Source organism: Colias philodice, chromosome 9 (assembly GCF_061535455.1).
Source record: "Colias philodice isolate Cphi_HAF_F1 chromosome 9, ilColPhil1 Martin Lab GWU primary, whole genome shotgun sequence".
In the NCBI taxonomy this organism is placed as follows: domain Eukaryota; kingdom Metazoa; phylum Arthropoda; class Insecta; order Lepidoptera; family Pieridae; genus Colias; species Colias philodice.
Window position 1 is genome coordinate 8,437,816 of NC_143094.1, and position 16,685 is coordinate 8,454,500.

The 16,685-nt window shown below is 36.0% G+C and overlaps 1 protein-coding gene across 6 annotated transcripts in view; it reads left to right on the plus strand.

Annotated features, from left to right (window-relative positions):
• LOC149485982 (NAD(+) hydrolase sarm1-like) overlaps window positions 1–15,934 on the plus strand; it is a 54,880-nt gene extending 38,946 nt beyond the window's left edge. For all 6 annotated transcript variants that reach the window (XM_089698581.1, XM_089698582.1, XM_089698583.1 and 3 more), the window contains 10 exons: window positions 5,225–5,377; window positions 8,933–9,093; window positions 9,352–9,796; window positions 10,768–11,007; window positions 11,174–12,492; window positions 12,694–12,929; window positions 13,156–13,445; window positions 13,722–13,888; window positions 14,467–14,652; window positions 14,934–15,934. In XM_089698581.1, coding sequence (XP_089554707.1) covers window positions 5,225–5,377; window positions 8,933–9,093; window positions 9,352–9,796; window positions 10,768–11,007; window positions 11,174–12,492; window positions 12,694–12,929; window positions 13,156–13,445; window positions 13,722–13,888; window positions 14,467–14,620 — 3,165 coding nt within the window. In that variant the 3' untranslated portion in view covers window positions 14,621–14,652; window positions 14,934–15,934. The remainder of the gene's footprint in view (window positions 1–5,224; window positions 5,378–8,932; window positions 9,094–9,351; window positions 9,797–10,767; window positions 11,008–11,173; window positions 12,493–12,693; window positions 12,930–13,155; window positions 13,446–13,721; window positions 13,889–14,466; window positions 14,653–14,933) is intronic.
• The last annotated feature ends 751 nt before the right edge of the window (window positions 15,935–16,685 follow it).

Consider the following 16,685-nt stretch of genomic DNA (forward strand, 5'->3'; position numbering starts at 1 on the left):
GTAGAATTCGAGTATTAACATTGTTATATTTTAAATATAATATGCAACATAATATGTATTTACATATTAAATATTCATATATTTTAATCATTATATATTTAAACTATTAAAGGTGAATGAAATTATACCTTTAGCGCACGTGTAGGTTTTAATTATGGCTTATGAATATTGAATAGCATGTAAAATCATATTGTATCTATCATATATCTTACAGCTGACTCCTTTCTACGAAAGTGTTATATACAACAAAGTAGATTAATTGAAAATCAAGTGATGCTTTAAACTTTAAAGTAACAAGGTTTTGTTTTTGAATAATTTCTACAAAATCCAGTAACCACAAGTTGGAAAACCCATAAATATGAATAACACTGCATTACTCATGAATATTGTTTTGTAAATGCAAATCTGCTTCAATATAAACCATGCCGTAACAAATGTAGAGCAGTATTAACAGGGCCGTATTTGACTGATGCACAAATCATACATATTCTACTAATATTATAAACTAGATGTGCCCTGCTGTTTTACCCGCATTGCTTCCTCGCTAAATGGGCTATCTAACACTAAAATATTTTTTCAAATCGGACCAGTAGTTCCTGAGATGCGAAAGTATGTATGTTTGTTTGTTAGTCCTTCACGCAATAACACAGGCTACGCTACCATTAGGAGCTGAGAAATGCTGGTAAAACCACGGGGCACAGCTTATTTAAATATAAACGCTAAAGTGCCTCATGATTATTTTTATGTCTATAATTTAGCGCTGATGACCACAAGGTTACTTATGTTTTGTGAAAGTATGGTCCAAGCGTATCTTCTTGAGAAAAGTGAATAAATTACCATATCTCTATTGTCATTTGTCACATCTAAAAAAAGAAAAGGATTAGATCTGAGTTTTATTCTTCTAGGAAGATAGAATATAACCACCTTCACGAATAATAATTAAAATAAATTATTTTACGAATTCGTCCATACTCCATAGTAATTTATAAAAATTAATTCAGTGAAAATCAATAAATAAGCAACTTTATAAGGCCAGCGTAACTCAATCAATCCTATAAAACTAAAAATTAAATTCAAGCAGTCCTGAGTCCTGACCTTACTAGAGTAGGTATATATTAGCAAGATAGTCCTGAGACATTTTCAGACAAAACAGAAACTCTACCATGTTAACTATTGGGTTTGTAAATAAATTATAGCCTTTGGTAAAACTAAATATCACATGATGCACAAAGGACACCATTGGCAATTAATTATGTATTAACTAATTAATTTTCGATGACGTAATTAGAATTTGTCAGATCTTAGCCGTATATTTTGAAATAATTATAAATGGCTGAGATCAAAAGCTGGCGGCAACTTTAAATGCGGTTAATAAATATAGCTCCACTGCTTCTAAAACTCAAACCCATACTTTATGATCAGAAAATATTTCACAAAAAACGGTGGCTATTGGATACGCTGAAGCTCAGTCAGGCAACAAAAAACTATATCTAAAATGAATAGCTGCAAAGATAAACAAGAGACAAATAGTTATTGAAATCGGAACCGACATTCGTACATCCATTTACTGATAATGTCAGTAATCCACCGCTCCAGTCTCTCGCTGACATTGAAAGGTCAATGACTTATCAGGACGACAGAATTATCGTGAAAAATACCATTCTTTTTGTAAAGACTTTTTATCGACCATGTATTGTCTCATGGTCGTCGCGGTAACATTTAAATATCGACACAACTACTCGTTAAACGGCGATTGCGTTTAGATAGAGAAATGGCACGAGTCGAGGTTAAAATAATACATTTAAACAGATTAGTTACCATAATAACCCTAGCACTTAAAAGGTTTGCGCTATAAATGAGTCTCTGCGTAATAGAGATCAGAGAAACCGACTTTTCTCGTTGAAACGCATAATCTGTAATAAAAATATATAGAAATAGAGAGGCCATCAATCGATATTAGGAGTTACATAATTGTTAATTAAATTTTATTGGTATGTTAAGTCGTCTCATCAGTTTACACCATAGGCGGATGCGAAGGTTTGTGGGTGGGTAGAGCACGGCATAGGCCGCTTCGCCCCGCGCTCCGCGCCACTCGCCATTCTAATTAGCCATTGTGGTCGCCGGGTAAAGTTTGCGATCAGCCGGCCGGCTGGCACACCAGTCACGCCGCATTCGCCGCGAGATGGGCACGTGTTGTTCGTAGTCCTCCTAGTTAGACACGCGACGCCCCGACGCGATAAGTGATTGAGAGTTCATAATAAACAAGACACACGTGAATATGGTTCCAGTGGACGTGCTTTTTGGATTGCACTAGGAGCGACGCGAGGTAAAATATCACTCGCTTGAAATATTTCTGATACTGGCACCATTGTTTGGTGAACTATCGCTAGGTTATTGTATATATTATTATACCGAAAATATAAGTACACTAGAATTAACCGCTTATTTTATTATCCTTAGCCTGATAATAAGTATACGCTGAGTAAATTTCCTCGCGCAGTACTTATTATCTTGAACAGAGTGTTGTTCATAAATTGCGAGTGGTGGAACGGATTGCGATAAAATATGCATAATGACTATTGAAATAAATTGTAAAATATACTTCTATCTAATTTTACACTTATCACATCGTATTAAATCTTCCATTAAAAATGTACTGTTATATTTCTTGGTAGTTGATTGTATTTTTTTCAAACCTAACAAACATTAATTACCTGACATTATTATGGATCGTTCTCACTAATGCTTAATTTGAATCTATTCAAAAGCAAACTGCGTACCTCAAACGTGTATTTACGGCGCTAAAAGCAAATAATTAACATCTTAATTTATCTAATTGCAAATTGCAATCAGTAACGTGGATTCTACACATAAAGTTATATAAGTTACAGCCATCTCGTTTTATCGCGCACTAACTATTGTGCATGCATAACTGACCTTCACAATAATGTATGTCTCTTGATGTGCATGCAGCGCCGATGCATCCAAAACTAACCAAGTTTGATAACAACAATGATTGAGCACGAAATTTTAACTCGAATTGCCTTAACATAAGGTTCAAGTTTAAAATGCTACCAAGTATACGCTAATCGTTAAATAGACGAGAAAGCTATGCCAAGAAGCAAGGCGCCCACGAGGAGAATGGGTATTGACTGATTTGTGTTTCATGGGTATTGAATTCGCAATTAAATTCCCTTGCATACTACTGCCTTTGTACTTCCCGTTACTGGTAATCGTTTATCGAAACTGTAGATAAATAGCACTTATCCGACTATCCACTTCAACAGTACATTTTCTGATTAAAACTTAGAAAAATATACCTATATCATTAAATATTCTAATAACGAATTAAAGTTGTAACTAATATAAACAAAATCTGAGTCACTCATTAATATTAATTTCAAATTAAACATATTTATTATATGATTTAGTTAAAATATCAACTTTTTATAATCATTAAGCCATGTACAAGGAAACTCTCTATGATGGAAAATCCACACGCCAATTTATAGAACAGTTAAAATACTTCATGAACTAATTACGTTTATCGTTTTATTATTATATTGTATGATACAAACACATCATAATAGACACAAACAATTTACAGTTATCAAATTCATATCAAGGGCTTAATTACTTTTAACGATATTGCATGATAATCTTTAATTAAATTGAAGTTCAAAAGAATCCGCAAATCTAGAGTTCACTTAACGATGACATGTAGAGACCTCGTCACCCGCACTCACATGACGTAAAATTAGCTCAACAAAAAATTACATAACATATCTGGAACTGTGACGACATTTCTGTGAAGTATGACTCACGCATTATTGACCTGTTCTGTTACCGGATCGTATCTCTTTTGCCCCGATAGGCCATTAGTCATCATTCATCTCTAGATAGAGTTATCAATGAAATCATAGTCGGGCCACCAATTGGGTGCCGCTCGCTGTCACTATTCTGTAACTTTGCTATCCGCATAAAGCATATTATAATTTCCCACACGTTTATTCAAAGCCGTCATTGTTTTTATATGCATATGCCACACATTAACACATACGTCCTATGTGTTAACGATTAGGCATAATCGACAAATTTTGATGTATCATATGTGTACATAATGATAGGCCGTCTATAATAGGGTACGATTTTGAAGTGTTTGAGGTGACGATGCCTCGCGTGCGCGTGCCCATGACATCAGCTATATACACGTCATTGCGCGTCATTCAAGTCTTCAACGGATTCTTCGTTACGCCAATTAACATATTACATTATCTAAACGATTGCGCGCTGTAACATAATACTAACGATGATAAAAAGACCTCAACTCAATTTATATCTCTCGACGTTCACGAAATCACTTGACAAGTTGTGATGGCGTAATTCGTGTCTAGTTACAATGCAAGAAATTGATCGAAAGCCCTCCACGGACATTGATTGATGTATTTTGATTGCAGCCCTAGAATGTGTATGGTAACTTGAGCAAACCTGAGGTGAAGGCATCATCAATATGCGTGTTGCACCTATACGCGTGAATCGTAGGTCTGATTGAAAGTCGGAGCCTCCTATGACTCACAGAAAACTATAACGTTACATTCTTAATAGTTCCTTTGACCCTGTTCAACTGTTTCACTTAGTGCAGTGATGTATTGTCCTTGTGCTGAATTTCAAACACTTCTCGGAAAAGCAATAAAGACGATACCTAACTATCCTATCAGAATATCTAGGTTGTGTTTATTGTAGATATCAATTTTAAGCAAACAATATAATCGTTTCTGGTTAAAATGTTGCAATTTCATTTCTTTGTCTAAGAACATATTTTGTGAACTACGCAATACGTTTTAGGGTTCGTCACTTGATAAATGGATTCCATGAACTAATGCGGGTGTGAAGCAATTTCCGCCATGTAAAATTATAAAATTTATGTTACCCATGAAGGTTAAAAAATGTTTTAGTTAGTATTTTAAACTCGTTTTTGTCAGGTAACGTACTTATTGGCTAATACTATTCAAACTTTACACACGACATTTCTGTTTTCAGATCTTTAAAAATTTGTATGTTCTAAGAGCAAAGTTTAAGTAAATTAGCCATGAATGTGTACCAAAATTGGTGTTTACACTTGTTGCACTAATAACCGCCTGATGCTCTAACACTGAAAAGCAAATCTAATCTATCTCTATCTATCATATAAATAGATTATTCACCTATCCTTTTCTTCACACAGATACCAGAATTCGGTTTGGATGGCAACAACACGTTGAAACACAACGGCAGCACCAAGGACCTGGCTTCCGTGATGGAGAACTTGAAGAAATCCAGCCTCGTCTCCAGGCAGAACCAGTCCCTGAATCAGGTTTCCAGTTCCTCAAAACAACAGGTATGCAGTAAAATCATAATGAGCTGAAAAGTTCGCTTGAATGCTCAAATCTCTGGATATACTGATTCGAACCTAAATATTCTTTCACGAGCAATTTTATTCCTTAGTTTTATATTCAACTAGCTGTGCCGCGCGGTATCACCCGCATTGCTCCGTTCCTGTTGGTCTTAGCGTGATGAAATAATATAGCCTATAGCCTTCCTCGATAAATGGGCTATCTAACATCGAAAAAATTTTTTAAATCGGACCAGTAGTTCCTGAGGTTAGCGCGTTCAAACAAACAAACAAACAAACTCTTCAGCTTTTTAATATTAGTATAGATTTGTCTCCGGATGGATCATAGAGCAGTTCCGAGAGGAGCAGCTAATGAAAAATACTCTAAGGCTAAGACTACTACCCGGCTCACTATTATTTCTCACCAAAAGACTATTCACTATATCAATCATTTGCGATGGGAACGGGCACAAACAATCATACGATCAATCAATTGTTTTTAGGTATAGAATTAATTAATTATTTGTATTAGCAGACTGACTGACGTACGGTAGATCAATGACAGTATAGAGGTGGAATCATAGTTAAAATTTTAAATATATGTTTGCATGTTAATCCATTTCTTTACCTCGTAGGGATCCATACTAGAAGGTTATATAAAAAGATCTATAAATTTAATTAGTTTGTTTTTTATATTCATGTATTGTTGAATGAATGAATGATCATTCTTAAACATACATAGAAACAGCGGCTGTTACACGTGATGCTAGAGATGAACAATCGCCATCTTTATCGTGAGCGATTTCTTCCCAACCCAACTTTTATACCCAACATAATAGGTACCCAAACTGTAACAGTAAAGAAACATTTTATTCGTGAATAGTATCACAATAGACTGGCTACTAACTATATTGTTTTATCTAATCCACATGATCCATTAACATAAACAAGCGGAACACAGTGTATGTTCTCAAACATTGTCAATACGAAACCAATTCAACCGGTTCTTATCTAGGAGCAAAACGCGGGCGCAAACTAGTTAATGATCTCTCAAAAATATTTATTTATGGTGTACAATTTGCGTCGTTACACTATTGAATAATAATTGTTTGAATAACAAATGTGCCTTAACGGGCGTGTGGGTGTTTTTAATAACACGAGACGTTTAAAATACCACATTTAGAATTATTATACGGTTGGAGATAGAGAGGTTCATTGTAAATAAAATAAGAATATTATTTTATGTCTTTATTTGAAACGGTATTGATTTTTTTCGAAAGCAAACGTCGTCTCTTGAATTTTGTTAACACATCATACTGAAATTAATTGTTATAGTAGAATTGATAGAGATGTCGTATTTATAACGTTATGTTAGTTAAATTTTCCTTCCTTGAGTCCTGCGATTTATAAAAAAATATCTTACCGCACAAAATAAAGGCATGGTAAAAAGAATCAACAAAGATTCTGTATTGTAATAATTACGGTGCGCTATTTACGGTATGAGTTGTCAATGATTTCAATTACATAGAGTTACATAGTACCACAGTCCACAGAATTGTAAAATCGGCAACCAGAATATTTAAAGAATAGAATAAAGAATGTTTACTATTTGCATATTTCACTGTACAGGTATAAGGTCAAAAATAAATAAGTTCGTGCAATGCCTAAAAACAAATTTCGTTTTCTTTGAAATAATATTAAATATAGTTTACTGTAAGCTATTCCTGTACTGGCCTCGGTCTGTTCATAAAATGGGCGGTTTATTTTGAAATCAGCAAGCGCGGGTTGCGGAAAAAATAAATAAAACAAGTACCTACTCCGCGACCGAGTGCAAAGACGCATGTAATTATTTAACTATTGTATATGTTAATTAGCAAAAAGTAATTTAATGGAATATATATTCACGTTTTTAATATGTATGATACTCGCTCTATACTATAGTGAAAGATAAAGACTCTATGATGCTTTTTAAATTAAACATCATGGAGCCTATTTTTTATTTGATTAGAGATATAAATATTTAGGATAGGTATTTATTATTGGGCTTACATTCTAACCGCTAGTTGCAAAAGTTTATAGTTACTGTAAATAGTAATAATTTGTAATAAGTTAGTAGTCGAACAATGCCGCCTTGTTTTAATGTAATGTACCTAAATATTTAAAAAATAAATCAAATACCATACTAAAATCTGTTCTCTACTTTAATTTAAACATCGATCGATTTTGTATGTGTGTCACGATTTCTGTAACGGCATAGAGGCATAGACATTGTTTACTTTTTGTTTAGGCGTGGGTTTTTACAACATTGTTAAATATTATATAATTATAACACTAACTACTTATCCGCAGTCATTTTTCAAATCTAAATGTTTTATAACACAAAATAATCTGTTAAAAAGTTAAAAAGACAAATTGTTTATGATCCCGTTTCACCAATTTATCAAGTTTAATATGGAGGGAGCTACGTGAGTGCATGATAACTGCTGGCACGAAGCCAAATGCAGCGGTTCTATTATGGCGTAACATTGGATAGACATTAGGGATATCTGGTGTTCTACTTATGTCGTAATACGTTTCCTTAGTACGCTAAAAGAATTTAAATGGTTCAGTTCTTTACTAATATGAATGTTCGTCTCATAGAACAGATAAAATAAAACTTCCTCTCGGTTTATTTTATCTAACAAAGGAATCTGATAAGAATCAGTTGAGTACTGTGATGACTGATCAATGATCATGTATTTTAAATTGTATGGTGTATTTTAAACTATAGATTTACCAGTAAACAGACGGTTAGTCCTCAAGTAAAATAAATAAAAAAAGGACAAAAAGTATAAATTAGTCACAATTTCGAAGAATTTTCCACTGGCCAAAACACAACCTTATAGTCTTGAGATACACAAAGGTTAAAAGACTCGATGCATCCCACCTACGCACTATGACTCACCCTTGAATCCCCAAAATCAATGCGTAGCCAATGCCAAATACACTATACATTATATCCCAACTACAGTGTATTTTTAAACACGATATTAAAAGTAGGATAAAATTGGAATACTGAAATTATATTTCCATAAATATATCATTCCTATTTTTACTTTAGTTTTATACAAATCATCAGTTTATTTTTAAACGTGTCATCTATTTATATAATGACACAACCATATCTTATTTATCCCGTAAGTACGCCAACACACATGACGCTCGCTCGAAGAAAATCCTCTATAGCATTGGCACTGAACTCAGTGCTTGTCTAGATAATGACTGTGTACCAAGTGTATTATCAGATTTAAGACGTCTAGTGTTTTACAATTATTGTGTCATCGACGATATATGCTTTAAAAGTTAGTCAAAAACATATCAATAGAGTGAATTAAGGCTACATTACATTCATGCGTACTCGATTTGGTGGTCTATCAATAAGGTTAATATCTTGTTGACCCATGAAACTTATTTTATTAGGTTAAATAATTTATTCTCCTCTCATTCTATTGCGTTTGTATGGCCATGGAAAACAGTTTATGATGCAGAGGAGTAAGCTGTAAATATATTTATCTTTTCCAGATGGTGTCTAGTGCGACTTCAAGTAGTGCTGCTTCGAGCCAACGAGTGCAGAGTTCGTCCCAACGGGCTAGCTCTATCAAATCTGATTTGACAGAATTAAAGAGCTCCATATCCGAAATGAAAACTCTAAGCAACACTGCGGCTTTAAATTTTGGACAAAGGTGATATAAACGTTACTCGCGGTTATAAATATCCGTTTTATGTTTTACTACTGTTCAAAATTTGTTTTGTTAATGTTCGTTATAGATAACGAAACTGCTATCCCACCTGAGTTCCCATTGGCCCTTAGCCAATTTTCAGCCAATACGTTTCCTTGCTTTTAGTTCGTAGTTTCATCGACAAACAATAGACGCGTTCGTTATTTTACGCGGAAAATAACTATTTGGAGCGTCCGAATCTCATTAACGCCCCCTTTACAGATTGCGAAGCTCGATGGAGAACATTGTGGATCAAGACGATATGAACCAGAGGCACATACCCGATATACGGGATCTCAGTGAAATGGGCGACATCGGCGACATAGGGGACATGACCGATCTCGCCAGTGACGGTCCTCTCGTTACCTTCCCAGAGTCTGACACCCCACCGCCTGATAAACAGTGTCTTCTAGCGCCAACGACTGTAGCCATTGGTTCAAATGCAGCAAACGAATTGAAATATAGCGCAGCGCGTATGACTTCTGCCAGTTCCACTCGCGTAGTCACCGACGGATTCAGTGCATCAAAATCAGCAGCGAACAGTTCGAGAACGAGGCGGCTACAGCACGGTGACATGCAATATGCGGAACACAGCGCCGCTGGAGCCTCACACAGGCTCTTGCAGGCTGAGGGACTAACCGCTGAACAAAATGCCGCCTATCATCAAGTGAGTATAATTTAAATTCAATTGAATGTTTATTAAAATAAATTATTTATACGTCTGGCATATTTAATTTGTCTCGCATTAAGTATTCAATTATATTTCAATTTCTGGGAAAACCGGCGAAGTAAACATTATGCTACATTAAATCGGTCTGCAAATCGCGCTATCAACAATTTATTCGGTGGAGCCAGTAAGGCGCGCCGAAGGACGCGACCCCGAGCGGCCGATCGATACCTGCCGACGTTTCGCGCCAGTTACGCTCAGCAGTCAGTACCCATGGGCGTCTTGTCTTGTTAACATTAGATTTAAAATGCTCGATCTAATTTATAGCGAATACGTAATACGATTTTACGATGGCTTCGAGGTTCGTAGCGTGGACGGTAAGGATGTGGCGTCGAGGAGGATCACCAGGGGCGGTGAGCTCATTTATCTCCGTTCGCTTATCGTAAACTACACCATGCTCGTCTCAGTCGGCGTTTGACCGTCGCGCGCGCAAGCACACGCGGAAGTTAATTATTGCGCATGCGCGCTTCTGTACACGAATAGTCGGCTTATTTTAGACGCGGAATGTCGGGTGGGGGTTCGGCCCCGTGGCCGGTACATCGCGGCGTCCTGTCGCGTTTCCCGCCGAGGCCGCCGCATCCTTCGGTGAGCCGATTAGCGGAGGATTTAGCCATATATCACCCTTTCAACCTTCTAAATATGTGACGTCCGTATACAAACTTTAAAATTATCATCGAGTATCACGCGATTGGCCTACTTCCAATGGAAACTCATACAAGAAACCGGGCCATGACACGCAGTCTATTCGATGTTGAAGTGCTTTTTAACAGCCTCATAGATAGCCAGAATATTTTTAGAGAGACTGTTATTTACTATAAAATGCTCGCTTTACGCATTCAAATTTTATTGACGTGAACTTTCATTGATAGGATGATTGTTCATACGTTATTTATCAATGTCTTTTATTTCAGGAGAAGCGATCGTTGCAAGCCGGGGAGGTTACAGCGCAAGAAGCGAACAATATGTCTGCTTCTAGTTCAAGGCTTCAAACTGAAGCCTTCAGCGCTGAGAAAAAAGCCATGGCGTCGTCACAGGCGCGACAAACTGTCACATCGAGTGGGATGTTCAGTCATAAAGAGCACTCATCACATTCAAATATGACCATTTCCAGCAAAAATCTCACAACTAAATCTACTTTACTTTCATGTCAGGTAAGTTTTCATATACGTATAAATGTTGTACTGAAAAAATATGTAAAAATGTAACTTCAAACAAAACAATAACTACTTATACGCGCACACGTTAATCACAAAGGTATCGTGTGACGTAGGTGCGAATATTCAAAACAACGTTCTTTACTCCATGTTTGTGTTTCAGATGAGTCAACTGCTAAACGGAACAATAAAACCGGGCGATGAAGATCTTTCAAATTTAACATTCGAAGACTTAGAAAGATTAAACGGAAATTCCAGCGAAAAAGATGTCGATTTAGCAATACAAAAGTATTCACATCGAATGAATGCATTTATAACGGCCATCAAAAATAATCAAATGGACATGAAAAACGCCTGTGTACATTTTAACAAATTAAATGAAATGTTGAGGAGAGCGTGGGCGGTCCCTACGTATGGACACGAGTTAGGGTATTCATTATGCAACACTTTACGCACTTCTGGTGGCCTCGACATTCTTATGGAAAATTGTTTAGAATCCAATAACCCTGATCTACAGTTCTCTTCGGCAAAACTTCTAGAACAGTGTCTTACAACCGAAAACAGAGCTCACGTAGTTGAAAACGGTCTAGAGAAAGTTGTTAATGTGGCTTGTGTCTGTACGAAACATGCACATGCAGATCACTCGAGAATAGGAACTGGAATATTGGAACACTTGTTCAAACATAGCGAAGGCACGTGTAGTGACGTCATCAAATTAGGAGGCTTAGACGCAGTTCTATTCGAATGTAGAAAAAACGATATAGAAACTCTACGTCATTGTGCCACTGCTCTTGCTAACTTGTCCCTATACGGTGGAGCTGAAAACCAGGAAGCTATGATCAAAAGGAAAGTTCCTATGTGGCTGTTTCCTTTAGCGTTCCACAACGACGATAATATTAAATACTACGCTTGTCTTGCTATCGCTGTTTTGGTTGCTAATAAAGAAATAGAGGCGGCTGTGCTAAAATCCGGTACATTGGATTTAGTGGAGCCATTCGTAACTACACACAATCCGTCTGAATTCGCACGATCGAATTTAGCTCATGCACACGGTCAGAGTAAGAACTGGCTGCAAAGGCTAGTTCCGGTGTTGAGTTCGAAAAGAGAAGAAGCGAGAAATCTGGCTGCCTTCCACTTTTGTATGGAGGCGGGGATTAAGAAGCAACAGGGAAACACTGAGATATTTAGGGAAATAGGTGCAATAGAGTCTTTGAAGAAAGTAGCTAGTTGTCCTAACGCTGTCGCGTCTAAATACGCTGCGCAAGCGTTAAGGCTTATCGGAGAGGAAGTACCTCACAAGCTGTCGCAGCAAGTCCCTCTCTGGTCCATAGAAGATGTACGAGAATGGGTGAAGCAAATTGGCTTTTCGGAATATGCAACGAATTTCTACGAAAGCAGGGTAGATGGAGATTTATTATTACAAATCACAGAAGAGAATCTTAAAGAAGATATCGGTTTGCATAATGGAATCAAGCGGAAAAGGTATAGCATACATTTTTTGCTAAATAAACTTTCCAATCTTTAAAAAATAATATTGAAATATATTTAGTCCCTTGAGAAAGATTAACTTAAATATTCTCTTTTTTACAAAAATAGCCAAACTTGATACATTTTATTTCTAAGACCATCATTACACATCAAACAATATTTTCCCCCGAACTTACCGATACTCTAATTTCCCAGATTCACAAGAGAACTGCAGCAGCTAAAGAAAATGGCTGACTACAGTTCACGGGACACGGGTAACCTGAACGAGTTCTTACAAGGCATCGGCTTAGAGTACACGATATACACGTACTCTATGCTAAACGCGGGAGTAGACAAAGAGTCCATTAGGGGCCTGAGCGACGAACAATTGGAGAAGGAGTGCCATATTCTCAACAGTATACATAGATTAAGGATTTTAAACGCTATTAGAGGTGAGTCTATTGTGGATTATTTTTGTACAATACTAATTGTTTATCTTGCATACAGTTTAACAAAAATTTAATAGAAAGATAAAAAAAGATTTGATTTTGAATGAAACAAAGCCAAGAATCACATAAAAATATATTTTGTACAAGACCAAAGCAGTGCCTTTACGATATGGTACTTATCCATAAATCATTTTGTTAAAACTTCTCTAACATTAATTTTGTATTTCAGCATATGAAAGCAGACTTCCAATAAAAGGAGAAGAGAATTTAGAAAAGAATTTGGACGTCTTTGTTAGTTACAGAAGATCGAATGGTTCCCAATTAGCTAGCCTTTTAAAAGTCCACCTTCAAGTCAGAGGGTTTACAGTATTTATAGATGTGGAGAGATTAGAGGCCGGCAAATTTGACAATAACCTCTTGCAAAGTATTAAACAGGCGAAGCATTTCCTCCTAGTGCTGACACCTAACGCCTTGGACAGGTGTAAGCACGATAATGAACAGAAGGATTGGGTGCATCGGGTGAGTTTGAAATGCTTTCATATATAATTTGCCCCCTCTTTGCTTTCTAATATGTAATTTTAAATTTACGTAAATTGGCTGGTATACTGTTTGAACTTGTTTACCTGTTATTTTGTCATTAAGAAGATGTTTTGGTTTTTATCTATAAAGCCTGTTATATGAACGTATTAACGAAATGTATTAACGAAAAGTATTTCTGCAATATGTATTTTTTATATTGCCCGTATAGATCGATATTTTAATTTTGCAACTAATAAAAATTCCCTCCATTTCCAGGAGATAGTAGCCGCACTACAATCACAATGCAACATAGTGCCGATAATCGACAACTTCGAGTGGCCCGAGCCGGAGGAGCTGCCGGAGGACATGCGCGCCGTCTGCCACTTCAACGGCGTGCGCTGGATACACGACTATCAGGACGCGTGTGTGGAGAAACTGGAAAGGTATTAACTTACAGGAGATAGTGGCAGCGTTGCAGATCGTAATATAAGTCCGATAGTACATAATAATATTTCAAATATCATTAATTGCAGTGCACATGCCCGCATGTCACAGTCGAACAGCCGCACGCGAAATCTCGCTCAAATAAAAATATATAAAAATGAAAGATGATAATGCACTGTTTTTAATTCAAATAGAGTTTTAATTTGACCCATTTCTTACTTATTAAATACTAGCAGTCTGCCCCGGCTTCGCCCGTGGTACCTACATGTTTAAACTTTCCTATCTCTCAAGTTGGATCTAACTACACATGGTGTGCGAATTTTATTATAATCGGTTAAGTGGTTTAGGTGTCCATTGAGGACCATTGTGACACGAGATTTATATATATTAAGACTATAATAATATTATTAATATTAAATTCAACATTATGTGTGTATGTTTATAATGTACTATAATCTCCAAACCATCTTCCAATATAATTATAAACGACTCTAACAATCCTTATCTATGAATTGATATTTTTTGTTTTATGGCATTCAAATGCTTTATAATAAATTTAAATCCTTATCTATTCCAGTTTCCTCCGAGGCAAGTCGAACCTCGCCAACCGTCTAGAAGGCTACCGTGGTCGCGGGGAACAGACCCCAGGAACCGCAAGCATCGGCCGCGGTCCGCCCAACTACCAGCGCATGCAGTCCACTGAGAGCCGCGGCAGTGATAAGAACGACTGACTAGAGCCCTTGCACACCCTGCCGCCTGTCCGGTGAGCGATTTAGATGATTACTCTGTTTATTTGTAGCGAATATAATGAAATTTTTAAGGATGATATGTTAGTTAATTATCTTTGTGGTTTTTGGCATGTCCATTTATGTTAAATGTATTTTTTATTGATAAATAAATAAATAAATGTAACAGTTATGGCGTTCATAACTCATAAATTTTATCTGAAACCTTTGTTACCTAATTTTTCGGGGATAATACAATAATGAATAACCAAGCAACAGTAAGGATAAAATTAAACTAAATAACCCTATTCATTTACAGGCCGAAACGGAGCCGGCAATCATCAGTAGAAAAAGCGAAAGTGACGACACAAAGCTGTGAGCAATTACCACTAGAAGAGCTCACAGCTTCGTGCGATCTGCCCCAAAGACTTTCCGAAAGTAGTGATAATTTACAACAGAAAACGCTTGAGAATGCACGTAGATGTCGTAGCTGTGAAGGAATTTTAGAAGAAAATCCCGCAAACACACACATCAATCTACCCTCACCGTTAGAAGCTACCACACAAACTAAAAGGAAAAAGAATTTCATGGACAGATGTGTGAACAAAGTGCGACTTTGCTGATGTGACGCGAACGGCTCACTAGAGCTTGCAGAGTGTGTAATATTATATTTTATCGGACTATAACGCATAATTTATGTATATAGTACAAATGCATGCACAATATGTAAATATCCTGTGTATACAAGCTAATTTAAAATAACATTGTCCAAGTATGCATATAAAATTGGTGTTCCAAAATAATGTAATCTCAATGAGTGTATGAAAATTACATACTATTTAATGTTATCGCTACCCTGCAGTGTTTAAAGAACATTTCACGAGGTGGGATGACCAATAGTGGTTTGCTATTCGTTGTAGTATGGCAAATTGCTTGTGAATTTCATTGTATCTGGCTCTAATTATATTTTAAACCTATCTCTCTTTTCACTCTCTATACTTAGATTTTACAAGTAATAATGAATTTATTTAAATTTTAGCTTCTTGCCAATAAAGTATTTGTAAAAATCATGAAATTTATTACTTTTATATAAATAGATTTTATAATATTATAGCCGAATGAATCCTTAATATAACTCGAAATATTGGTTAAGAAAATAATTTAATGAATTGTTTTAATTACATAATTTTGTCGACAAGTTGTACATATCTTAGGTTATATTGTCAATCACATGTGTTAACCATGAATATTTCATTTCACAATTGTATATTTTATGTATAATAGCTATATAACATGAAATAAATAGTATTATTAAAACTATGACGAATTTATTTTTTGAAAACCTTAAAAAACCTTCTAATATAATCGTGAAGGGAACTGACCAAAAGTATAAATTGCTTGCTAAATTGATTTTGATAGTATTTTGTACAAATATGTATATTATAAAGATTAGACCTTGGGAAAGAACATTCTGCTACTCTTTAAAACAAAAAAAAAACAAACTGAAGTAATGTCTGTTGTAGGGAATGGAAATATAAATAAAGATATACATAAATCCAGTGTGAGGAATGGAAAACAGAAATTCAAAGAAGTCGCAGGTGTAAAGTTAGCCTATTAAAATATGTGTTTGCTATGATATGATTTATATTGACCTTATTGACATACAAAAAAACAACCTTGAATCATAATTACGCTCAAAACTTATCGGAAGGAAAACTCTGGCTACTCGTGTTATGCGAAGTTTTTTTAATGTACGATACATACCTGTGATACATACAATAGCTTTCGAACATTACTACCACAGACTAATAATAATATACTGTTACTACCATTGAATAATAATTAATATCAATAAAAAAATTAAAAAAAATTGAATATTATAAAAATATAAAAAGACGTGTAGCACTCGGGGACTGCCAGTGCCGCGGTAAAGCTATTGCATGCTATGCCTTCAAGCCACACCTCCGTGCTCGTCGGAGTGGGGAGCGTGAGGTATTTTCGTTACGGAATTTCTGGATTCGGTCCCCGCGCTCAAGGCCCGCGATAGAAGCTATGCAATAGCTTAAAAAAC